The sequence below is a fragment of the Caenorhabditis briggsae genome (assembly GCF_000004555.2).
Source record: "Caenorhabditis briggsae complete genome, chrIII, whole genome shotgun sequence".
Lineage (NCBI taxonomy): Eukaryota > Metazoa > Nematoda > Chromadorea > Rhabditida > Rhabditidae > Caenorhabditis > Caenorhabditis briggsae.
This window is the reverse complement of record NC_013490.2, coordinates 5752082-5763959: the sequence shown is the minus strand read 5'-3', so window position 1 is coordinate 5763959 and position 11878 is coordinate 5752082. Positions and strand designations below refer to the sequence as shown.

The 11878-nt window shown below is 38.8% G+C and overlaps 3 protein-coding genes across 3 annotated transcripts; all 3 read right to left on the bottom strand.

Moving 5' to 3' along the window:
* Positions 1-1198: 1198 nt before the first annotated feature.
* CBG13167 lies at positions 1199-4558 on the bottom strand (the record flags this gene model as incomplete). The annotated part of the gene is made up of 6 exons (XM_045243810.1): positions 1199-2142; positions 2568-2707; positions 2754-3489; positions 3535-4010; positions 4062-4310; positions 4371-4558. 6 exons carry the CDS (start codon positions 4556-4558, stop codon positions 1199-1201), a joined length of 2733 nt encoding a protein of 910 aa, XP_045095079.1.
* A 248-nt stretch (positions 4559-4806) lies between these two features.
* Cbr-rsa-2 lies at positions 4807-8392 on the bottom strand (the record flags this gene model as incomplete). Its single annotated transcript, XM_045243809.1, is given in 9 exon segments — positions 4807-4944; positions 4993-5610; positions 5663-6733; positions 6744-6966; positions 7017-7201; positions 7335-7756; positions 7807-8112; positions 8162-8217; positions 8274-8392. The coding sequence occupies 9 exon segments, from the start codon at positions 8390-8392 to the stop codon at positions 4807-4809; spliced, it is 3138 nt and encodes a 1045-aa protein (XP_045095078.1).
* A 543-nt stretch (positions 8393-8935) lies between these two features.
* On the bottom strand, positions 8936-11254 carry CBG25852 (the record flags this gene model as incomplete). Its single annotated transcript, XM_045243808.1, has 6 exons — positions 8936-9188; positions 9237-9349; positions 9525-9831; positions 10099-10259; positions 10797-11067; positions 11118-11254. 6 exons carry the CDS (start codon positions 11252-11254, stop codon positions 8936-8938), a joined length of 1242 nt encoding a protein of 413 aa, XP_045099370.1.
* Positions 11255-11878: the final 624 nt, after the last annotated feature.

The window sequence follows — 11878 nt, the reverse complement described above, 5'->3', positions numbered from 1 at the left end:
GGATCGTCCACTTTGAGCCTATATATCTCACTTCTTCTGAAAGGTATCAAAAAGTGGTTAACTAGTAAAATGTTTATCAGGATATCAGCAACATTTTACTAGTTAGACACTTTTTGATATCTTTTGCAGAAAATGAGATATATAGGCTCAAAGTGGACGATCCGGGTGTCGTTCTATTAGAGGTTTTACGGTAACCAAATACAACTTTTTATAATGAGAAAATGAAACCATCGAGTAAAACCAATTTTTAGATGAGAAGAAGAGAATTTTTGTGAAGGAAACCAATTTTCTTCCTTTTTCAAGTTTTCCATTTGGTTTCTAATTGGAATGTACATGAATACAGTCGCTGACTGTGAAAAGAACGCAATTTCTATTATTTATACAGTTTATTATTTAAAATCCAAATCGAATCGAAACATCCCATGCAACGAATAAATTGGAGTTACAGCCTTTTCACAATGAACTGAATGTTCGGAAAAATCCGTATGATTTTGAATTGCCAAGACATCGTGGGTGTATTTCGCCCAAAGAATTGATTGATCTTTTTGAAATATATATAACTGTTTCTGTGAGTCGAATTGAAATGGAATCGAGAAATCAGTTTCGAATGGATTGAAACGCGATATAAACATATTCATGCTCGTGCCATAACGAAACATACCGTAAACCCTCTAATAGAACGACACCCGGATCGTCCACTTTGAGCCTATATATCTCATTTTCTGTGAAAGATATCAAAAAGTGGCTAACTAGTAAAATGTTGCTGATATCCTGATAAACATTTTACTAGTTAACCACTTTTTGATATCTTTCACAGGAAGTGAGATATATAGGCTCACAGTGGACTATCCGGGTGTCGTTCTATTAGAGGTTGTATGGTGTTTGGAATAGTTCTTTTAAAATCGGAATCTTACTTTAAAACCGAATTGGGGGAGATTTTCACCTTCAAAACTAATACTTTCAAAAGGAATTGTATGAATGGATGAAGCTAAAAAGTGACGTACTGTCTGAAAGTGAGATCTTTTCTCATTCATTAGTTTTGAGATAATCAGCTCAAAAGTCGTCTTCTGACCTCCGGAAAATTCTTCACAAAACCGAAGCCGTATCGTGGGTTAAACAACACACATTTACAAATGTTGGCTTCATTTCTGTTTCAGTTCTTGTGTGAGAGCAGAATATAAAATTAACAGTTTATTGGCTAAAACAAGTAGTTTTCTTCAAAATAATAAGATCTCAAATAATCATCTCTTCCGGCAATCAGAATCATCTTCCCATTATCATCGTCTTCAATAACTTCCGGCGATGTGAAAACTTCTTTATTTGAAATAGGAAACGCCGCCACATTTTCAAATGATTCGAAGTTACGAAATCTTCCAAAAATCAGCCATCCATTTTTCGAAATCATCATTAGATCCGCATGACTTTCAGACAAATTCAGAATTTTTGGAGTCTTGACAAATGAGATTCCCGGTAAATCGAAACGAAAAACATCCGAAATGTTCAATTTCTGTTTTATATCTAAACGGATGATTTTTCCAGACTGAGTGGCAACAAGGATTTTGGGTCCGATTTTCAATGGAGCACAGAAGCAATGCTCGTTTTTCAATGATATCGAATCCTGAAAATCTCTAGGATAGAAGCTTTGGGTTTTAAATTTTTGAACCTTCTCTTCCCCAGAGTCCGAATTTATAATTGTTAAAACTCCATTCACCGATGTTACCAAAACTGTGTTGTCCTCTAGAAATAGTGGTTCCGAGAATATTGGTCCAAATTTTTTTTGGAAAGAAACATGGAGATTCTGAAAATTAAATACTCTAAATGGAGTGGCGAATTTTGGAAGTTTGCATACCGTAATTTTGAAAAAAATTTTAGAAAATAATCCAGAGGTCGTTGTTGCAAAAATTGCAGAGCCATCTGGAGAAATAAAAGGCCCAACGGATGTTCCACCTCCGTTTGGTTCAATCTGTTGATAAGAGATCAAGGAGAAACTTTCTGGATCGATAGAATGAAAATATCCATCATTGGTTGAGCAGTAAATGATATTTTCATTGGAAGTGCATGTGGAACGAACTGCTAAATCTATGACTTTGAGGATTTTCCCAGTTTCCAGACATAGGAAAAATAATCCATGATTCTTGGATCCTGAAAAACTAATTTTATGCATTAAAAATATCTACTTTTGTATGAAACGGGCCATTGGCGGGTCTTTGGAGCACCTCCGTGGGCCCTGCCATAGCTTCTTTCAGAATCAGTACTTTTTGAGAAACTAGAATGGATATGATAGAACTCGACAAGTACTTCAAAATGTGATTATTTGAACTACTGTATCTTGTCTATGAACAAAGTTACAGACGGACGGGCCTTCCGGCCCGGATCAACCACTTTATGGGTTATAACCTTGTTCATAGTCAAGATAAAGTTGTCCAAAACGTATATTTTTTTCTTCAAACTTCTTCAAACTCTGTGAAATTGAATTTAGTGGATTATCAAGTATTGATTCTAAAGGAGACTATGGCCGGGGCCGGCGACCGTCCGCCAGTGGCCCGTTTTAAAAACATTCCTCTTACCAATTACAATTCGCCGATTTGCTAAAATTGGAGAGCACTCAAATCGAACTTTGCATTCTGTTCTCCATAAGCAAAGACCATTTTTAGGATTCATCGCAACAATCACTCCGGAATGAGATGCACAAACTACCAGATCATTTCTATAATTTGAACCGTATTTCAAAATTTTCGATTCCAAGAACTAACCGAATCACTAGAATATTTCCATCTATACATTTTCCCAAATCCACAGACCACTTCATTTTCGGTTGTTGCTTTTTTGATACCCTGATTTGTAGACCTGTTTCCTCTTCTACAAAACAAGAAGATGTCCCAAAAGTTTCCAGAATTTTCCGAATCGTTGTTTTAATGTTCAAAATTTCTCGTGTTACATTTTCCTGGTCATCTCCAAAATACAATGATATCTCAGCTGCCAGTAGAGAATTCACACCGATTTCTACGAAACTTTGATCTAATACATCATCTAGAACCACTCCAAGTTTTTCCTTCAATAACTTTTTAACCATATCCCCTCGTGACACACTGAATCTTTCTTCACATATCCTTCTCAACTCGTACTCATCTACTTTTCCACTCGAATTGATCGGAAGACTCTCCACGTGGATTATATGAACCATCACAGAAGTGGTAGTTTCTAGTTGAACCAGTACCGAGGAGACATCATTGCTCGTACTTGCTCCAGTAACAAAAATGACAAGATCTCGATTTTTGAAATGTATTGAGTAGGTCAATTGAGCCAATGGTTTTTGTTTAAGAATAAGTTCGGTGAGCTGATCTAGACAGACTCTGACTCCTCGATGCTTGACCATTCTATCCATTCTTCCAACTAGTCGCAATTCTCCATTTTTCGTTTTTTCCACTCGATCCCCTGTTTCGTGTTTTTCCGCCTTATTTCCATTCACATAACACTGTCGAGGACCACCTGAAATATAAATTTTCTTTTTTTTCAATATTTATTTTGGTCTACCCAATGTTAATTGATAATTGGCATCCACTTCCAGTGTTGTTCCCATAATTTCCTTTCCAATTAACACTTCCTTACATCCAATTTCGATTTCGAAATACGAGGCCCAACAGGAAACTTCTGTAACTCCGTACACATTAAAAATCCGGGTTGCGTTATCAGAACATCGGACAGAATTGATATAAGACAGTGGAAAATGGGATCCGCCGATGAGAAGAATTCGAATAGATGACGTGGAAGAGAGCGAAGAATCCGGAGACGGAAGCATTTCGAACACAGTTGGAGTAAACTGAGCGATAGTTGGTTTGTATTTTTCGATTGCCTTTTGCATTCGATGAGGTTCACTTCTGAAGATATCCGGAGTTATGAGCAATCTGCATCCAGCGTGGAAAGCCATGAATAGTTCCACAATTGATGGATCGAAAAGGAGAGATGTTGAGAAGAGTATTATGTCAGAAGGTGTCACATTGAAGATGGTGCTGGAATATAATATTTTCATTATTTTCAAATCAATGTTCTTCAATTATTACCAAAAATGTTCAATGTTCACTTTGATACATTCCAATGGGACAGCCACTTGTTTTTTGGCATTTCCAGATGTTCCGCTAGTATTGATAACATAGCAAATATCATGGTTTTCGTTCTCATTCTCTGCTATTCGAGTGACTTCTTTCCCATCAAATATCAAAGTGGTTCTGAATTTTCGATGATTTGGATGAGTTTTATACATGTATGCGTTTGATTCGCAGAACGTGAAAGCGAGCTTCAGTTGAAGACATCTGAAAATAATTTTGGAAATATCTAGAATTGCTCGATATATTGCTTATAAGCCAGCTTACGCAATGAGAGCTATCACTACATCGAATCCCCTGTCTATATTGATATAAACCACATCCGACTGCCGTATTTCTGCTTTAGAGATAACTGTGATAACTCGGTTAACCTTTTCTTTTATCTCATCTGCACATAATACGCTTCCGTCGTTAGCGTCTATGATTTCAAAGCTGCGACTGTATTGTAAATTCATCCTTGGAACAATCTCAATTTTTCAAATAGGCTGTTTAAGTTGAGAAATGCTTTGAGCACTGTCATATCGCAGATAAAAATAGATGCCTTTATCAAAATCGACACAGAAAAAACAAATACTTGCTTTATAAGCATGATTTAATCATAGTGAAGATATTTAAAAAATACAAAAAAGCATAGGTGAGAGTATTGAATAGTTATGACAATTAATATTTTTGCCTCAGGATATCGTTAGTTTGATTTTAAATGCTAAACATCGGAAACTCGAGGATTTTTCTCCTTGATACTTCTTTGCGGTGAATCAAGCATTTGCTCCAGTTCGGAAGATATGACCACTTCACCCAAATTCTCCTTTTCCGAGTTGTAGACGGCGTCAAGCTCATCTCTCTGTAATCACGTTAAATAAGTAAATTTTATGATTTTCCGAGGTCTTACCAATTTCTTCTTCGGGAATCTATCAGCAATCACTGTCATTTGAACTTGTTGCCATTGATATTTTTGGCGTTCAGTTTCCGGAAGCCCTCTCCGTATATCGTAGCGATAATCGATTTCATATGGGATCATTCCTTCCAGTTTCTTGCTCATCTTCACTTCCTTACTCCATTCATTTTTCTTGGATTCTACACCAAACTCTTTTTCTAACATGTCGAGGGCTTCTTTCTCGAACGTTCTCTCTTCTGACTCAGTCAATTTTCTATCAAACTTCAAATAGTTTACATTGATCAAATCCACAACTGCGCCCCACAGAAGAACAGAATACGAGTCGAAATAGTCGAAATGGTCGTAAAAATCCATTTGTATATCTTCGAACGATGGTGGTTTCCAAACATTCTGAGCAGATATCCAATCGAGACCACGAATTTCGCCTTGTAGTTCGATAGCTTTGTGAATCATAACAGGCCCAATCTCTGGAAGATAGTCTTTCTGGCAGTATTCTTCCATGTCCAAATGATTAAATGTTGAATCATTAGCCACATTGGAAATCCGTGGAGTATCAGAGCGGAGATCAGAAGTCGGGACGTTGTCGAAGATAGATTTCAAGCGAGGTGCCGGCTGAAAAGATCGTATTTTTACTTTTTGATAACTTAGAAAACTGGAAAAAAACCTTGTTGTCAAGTAGAAATCCTGAATCATCAGCGCTATCATTGAACTCCCGAATCATTGAGTCCGATTGCTCATCCTCCAAACTTCTCTCAAATTCATCGTTGTTGGTGAATTTCTTGGTTTCATCTTCTTCATCTTCCGGATCGATATAACTCTGACCGTATCCAACTGCGTCATAATTTTCTTCAGATGGTTTAGGAGGTGTTGGTGTCTGAATACTCTCGCGAAGCTTTCTCTGTTCTTCTTGCTCTTCCATTTCATGTTCGAATTGAGTATCATCATGATCACACAAGTTCAATTCTACTTCGGAATCCTCGTTGGTAGGTGGCGATTGATTTGATGAGTTGACTTCAGACTCTGCTGATGGGGAATCTTCTTGGATGATAGGGGGAGGATGAGAAAACACATTTCCGGTATTGACTTCTACTTCTGCTTCTGATTCAGGTTCAATCTTCGCTTCAACTGATTCATTATCTTTCTTAATCTTATCTAACAACTGAGATAATCCGGAGGAAAGTCGTCTCGCTGACTCCGGATCTAACGAAACTCGTCCACTTCGTGGGGTTGTCTCTACAGAAGGTTCTGAAGATACTGATGGATAACTGATGTCGGACTTGAAATGACTAAACGAGTCGATTGTCTCTAAACTCTCGTTATAAAGTTGGATACTGTTGAGCATTTCGTCTATGTCAAGGATTGTCGGTGTTGTGATTGAAAGAGCTGCCGTTTTTGACGTATCATCACAGGCGGCTTCTGATTGGACTACTGGTTCGGTGAAAACGGTTTGTTGTGATGCATCTTCAGAAGGTCTTGGCGGAGTAGTTTGTGACGATGAATGTCGTTTTTCCAGCGATGCTTTTTCTAGCGACGACAGATCGAGAGGTTCGACACCAACCTTTCTCGGACTAGTTTGAGTCATGGCAACATCCGCCAATCTTGCTGATACTTGTGTTGCTGCTTCTCTGGTTGATTGGTTTGGTGGATTACGAGAAGGTTCAGATGACGAGGCTTCGGTAGAATGTTGAGATGGAATAATCTGAAGCATAACTTTCGAGGAAAATATTCGTAGTTTCTAGAGGTACCTTCATAGCTATACTTTTTCGACCCGTGTTAAAAGAGCGACTGTTGTTATTCCGATGAAGGGATGCCACATTTTTGAATTTCTCGATTGTAGTCAACATCTTTTTTTGCAACAAGTGCAGCTCTCGTGCAGTTTGAACGTCGAATTCGTGAAAAGGAAGTGAGGTCCATCCATCAAGAGATTTCAAAAGTCTTTCGTTATATGGGTCACCTTTGAATGGACGACTGAAATAAGAAAATCATGCCAAAGAAGTGGATGCGTTTCGAAACGTTACTTAGATACCAATTGATGAGTAGACAGTTGAACGTCTGTGATCTTTCGAATCCGATCTTTCAAATCACGAACCACTTCCAGCTTCTTCTCCCGTTGTTCATTCGTTTCCACCAAATTTCTGAGGGCTTCAGCAGCCATTCTCCTCCGCTTCACTTCTTCTGCAGCTGGACTCAATGAAGCCAGATTCTGCAAGAACTTTAAAACAGAACTAGTAAAACAGTTGAGCACTAGTAATCTAGGTAATAGGTATCCTGTGTGTTGGCTGCTGCCAAACAACAAACGAGGTTATTCAAAGTTCACGTTAAAAGTAGAGACCTACCTTCATGCTTTCCAACTTGGTCATCTGCTTTTCAACGGACACAACAACACGATCCGCATATTGCATGTGCATTCGATGAGTCGCCACCAATGTATCCACATACGATGTATGAACGGTAGGAGGATCATTGGAGCGAGATGGTCCTGGAGATGATGTTCGTGAGAATAGTGGAATCGAATTCAATTTCTCAATTGGAGCTGGTTGAGAAGAGCTGCGATTAACAATAACTGTAGTTTCAACTGATGATCGTCGTGCCGATGATCGTGGACTCCTATCATTTGTGCTGGTCGTTTCGGCAATAGCCTGTTTGCGAGCTTCTTCTAATGTGTGACCACTGAGAACGAGGTCATGCATTTTTGTGAAGTTCTCTTCCATCTTCCGACTGAGACATGTTGTATAGTATGCGTGTTCTTCAGAAGACACTGGAATTATTCAAGATACATATTTTCTTTTGTGTATTCATTTTTCCTACTATATCTGGGCGGTTTTGTCGACAAAGGTGTGACGTCTCTACTTCCGGATGACCTTTGCCGCCTGTCTTTTTTCGAGGTAGACGGTGTCACAAATTCGTCTTCTAATCCACTACTGCTCTCGCGTTTCGGAGTGAAGTATTGATCACTGCTAGGTGACAATTCTTTTGGTTCTGGAGTCATTGAAAGTGAATTCCGAGCAGATGACGACGCGGAACGTTGTGCAACGCGCATATCTCTCGCTTTCTCTTTGAGCCTTCTGTCTGCGTCGTACCTCTCGTAATCTGCTGCGGTTGGCTGCGGATTAACTGAATCAGAAGAAATTAAGATTCTCAAGCAGGAAAATCGATAAATTACCCATGGAAACAAAGCTTGAAGAATGCCCTTCCCCTTCCGACATGTTCTCCTTGTTTCTAAAAACTCGCATTGATTTATGTACGGGATTGTTTGGTTGCTATGGAGCAATTACCTTATACGATCGTGATGAATCTGATACTTTTGCTCATAAAGTACACTTTTCGATGGTTTTCCTTCGTTTGTGGAGAGCCACGATCTGAATCCTTTTTTGGCAACAGGAATTTTAGACATTGTGAGAGGTTCAATACATTAATAGTTGGCGCGTCGATAGGAAACTGGCGCGAGAAGACTGCTTTCAAATCTAGACCCTCCGCGCCGTGCGTTGAGTGTGCAAACACAAGCACATGAAACCTCAGAAAATAGAAATAAGAAAAACACTGTAATTAGGCATCAGTTTCACATTATGTGTAGGAGCCAAAACAAGCTAAATAATACAAATATTTATTAAAACTTTGGGATTCAGTGACTCTCAACGGAGAAGTCAAAAAAATTTTAGACGGGAGCAAATAAAACATTATGTATTCTGCAGAGGACAAGAACATGGACCAAAAAATGGTTAAACAACGCTTATATATAAAACTAAAAAGGAAATCCTTACGAAGCTGTTATCGCTGTCTGAAAAAATGAAGGTTAGAGAGTATTTTTTGCAGTTTGAATACGGTAGCGATATCGAAGCGACGAGCCTAAATAGCACACATTAATTGGAGACGCAGACTTTTTTCTCTGCGTCTTAACCTTCATTTTTTCAGACAGCGATAATACAGAATTAGAATTTCAGGAACAACAGTATCCGGAAGATGGATCGTATTCGTATTCTTCCTCTTCATCACATTGCTCAAAATCGCCAATAACCTCGCAATCATCAAGCCATGGCCTGTCATACAAACCGTATTCGGATTCCTCCATTTTCGAAGAGATCACACGAAAGCAAATGTAGCTGACGTCGTTATGGTCGTTGTAATCAAAAACGAGAATGTGTTTCGCTTCATCGTTGGTACGAATAAGCATATATTCATCGGTTTGAGAACTGAAACAATATTATTTTGAACAACTAAATACATTGTGAAATTATTACATGACTCTTTTGGACAATTTTTTTGCCAGGACTTCCATTTCTGGTTTGAAGTATCGCTCTGGAACTGCAATGACTACTTTCTTATCGATCTCGACGTCCATTGCTAGCCACTTCTGAAAAATTCGGATAGTAAACATTATGATACGAAGCTGAGATGCTTGCCGTAATGATCATAAGAAGAGCACCGGACAAATCTACACCTGGCTTATCAAGTTGCAATTGCAAGCACTTGGAGTTGAGAAACTAAAAAAACATGTCTAATGGACCCCCGAAGAGAAGGACACTCACCTTCGGAGCATCAAGATATTTCTTCGGAGTAAAATGTTTAGTGACTCTCAAAAACACCATGTTTGGATCGACTTTACAGTTTTCAATGAAGAAAAACTGAATTTCGGGGTTCAACACAATCGAGAAAAATGTAGAGATCTTGAAGGGAACAATGCCTTTCAATTCATCATGCAACTGTTTCATTCCTTCTTCTTTTGCACCAGGGTACAAGCAAAGCGCTTCAGTTTCGCAGAAGTGGAGAATGTTCTTAACAGCAGAGATAACCAAGTCGAAGGAAGCTTCTGCGTCGTGTTTTCCATTTTCCGCCCTATATAAGAAAGCGTTTCTGGTGGAGATAACCAACTACATTAATACTGACCAACGTTCCGAACGAACATTGAGCGTTTCTTTCGGATTCTGAGCAACAACACTCATCGTTTGTGAGCCATCCGTGTATGTTAAATGCTCAACTTTAACAAACTTGAATGCATATGGTGTCGACGAATCAACCAATTTCTTCTCGGTATGACATGTGCTTCGGAGATGAATTCTAAAAATAATACATTTAAAATATAAATAAATAATCCTTCCTCACCTTGTCTTGAAGTGCATTCTATCGATGCACAACAGCTTTATCTTGTCCGGAAGACAATTCCAACCGATTGGAGATTTCTTTCTATCTTTTTCTTCTTCCGGAGTGCTCAACAGCTGAGCAACTTCAACCTCGTCGTTATTCCAGACGAATCGTTGGAGTGGCTGAAAATGTCTTGCTAGGCAGTGCTGAGCAGAAAAATTCAAACCGTAGATGGAATAGATTCCGACCCAGCTGGAAGGACAACGCAGTAAACACCATTTATTCCGATTTTACAGAAAAGTTGGCAGTTTCGATTCATTTTGTACACCAGCCACTCGTTTTGGTAGAAGCTAAATTCTCATAAAAATTGTGTTCCTTATTTCAATAGTTACAAGTTTCCCTGTGAAGCGATCGAGCTTGTAAGATTGGCAAGGCCCATGGGAGTCAAATGGTAGCGAACAAAAATATCAGTATCGTAACGGAACGGTTTCAGAAGAATTTTCTGGAAAACTTCAAAATTTTGGAAAATTCACTATCCAGACAAACCGTTGGAAAGAATTTGAGGTCATTCGGATTTTCAGGGTCCTTGGTGAAAATAGATTGGCTGATATAAACAAAATCCATTTAATCAAAAGGGATGGCTTCAGAGTTGTGAACTCGAACTATGTAGTACTGAAATTAGAAAATTCTGAAATTTTGGTTCGATCCATCGAACTGACTCCTTTCTCACAAGAATAGTTCGTGGTTCCTTTCAGAGTAACATGCTTCAAAATGGAGCACTTTGGAATGATATCGTAAAGCACTTGAAGATCTGTTGACTGGTCGAAAAAAATCGAGGCAACTGCGAATTCTGTTTTGTAACTTCTGTAGAAATTGAACATTCGGTGTTTGATCCCAAAAAGCCGGAGTTGGTCAACTTGTTTGGAGTCGAGGACATCGAAAAATTCCTTCAGAATCTTACGACAATCTTGGCTCGATTCGGAATCACCTCTGAAAATTAAAATGTTTTTGTTCTCTAAATAATATCTAGTGATATAAACCTGCAGCAAACGGTCTCTTCATCTCCTTCTTTGGTTTTCAAAATCAAAGTTCCTTCGATGTCAGACAAGCTGATAAATTTAAATGATTCGGTCTTCGGTACGCTCACGACACTTTTCACAGTTGAGTTCCGAGGCATTTTTTTCGTCTTTTTACCTGAAAACCTCGGTTTACTCCACGTTGGGTGTGAAAAAACAAGTACAAGGTTAGTCTGAACCGGAAAACAATTAAATTTGAAAAAAACTGAAAACTCTGCCATCCACTTCCGTTCCGCCCATTTCAACGTTAAAGGCGCACAGAATTACCTGCACGGGTCTCGCCATGGAGAGTTACTCTAGTGAGGACGTGGCTAAGAAAAATCCTTTCACTTGTCTTTAATGGGGTTATTCAGGGAATCGGCAAAAAAGGAAAACAACTCCGCGAAAACTCGGAGTGTTCCAATCTGGCTGAAACTTTGGGGAAAACTGGAGAAAACTATAGGAAACATATTGCCAAAATTTGGAATCAATATATCGGCTTTGAAAATTTGGCTGGAATTTCAGACAAATTTTCAAAGTTGATATTTTGACCCCACACTTTGGCAAAATGTTTTCTATAGTTTTCTCCAGTTTTCCCCAAAGTTTCAGCCAGATTGGAACACTCTCCGAGTTTTTTTTTCCTTTTTTGCCGACTCCCTGAATAACCCCATAAGCAGTCTTGGCTTGCCTGTCGAAAACAAGGCCCCTCAAATTCCGGGAGAGAATTACCCAAGAGAAGTGGGCGG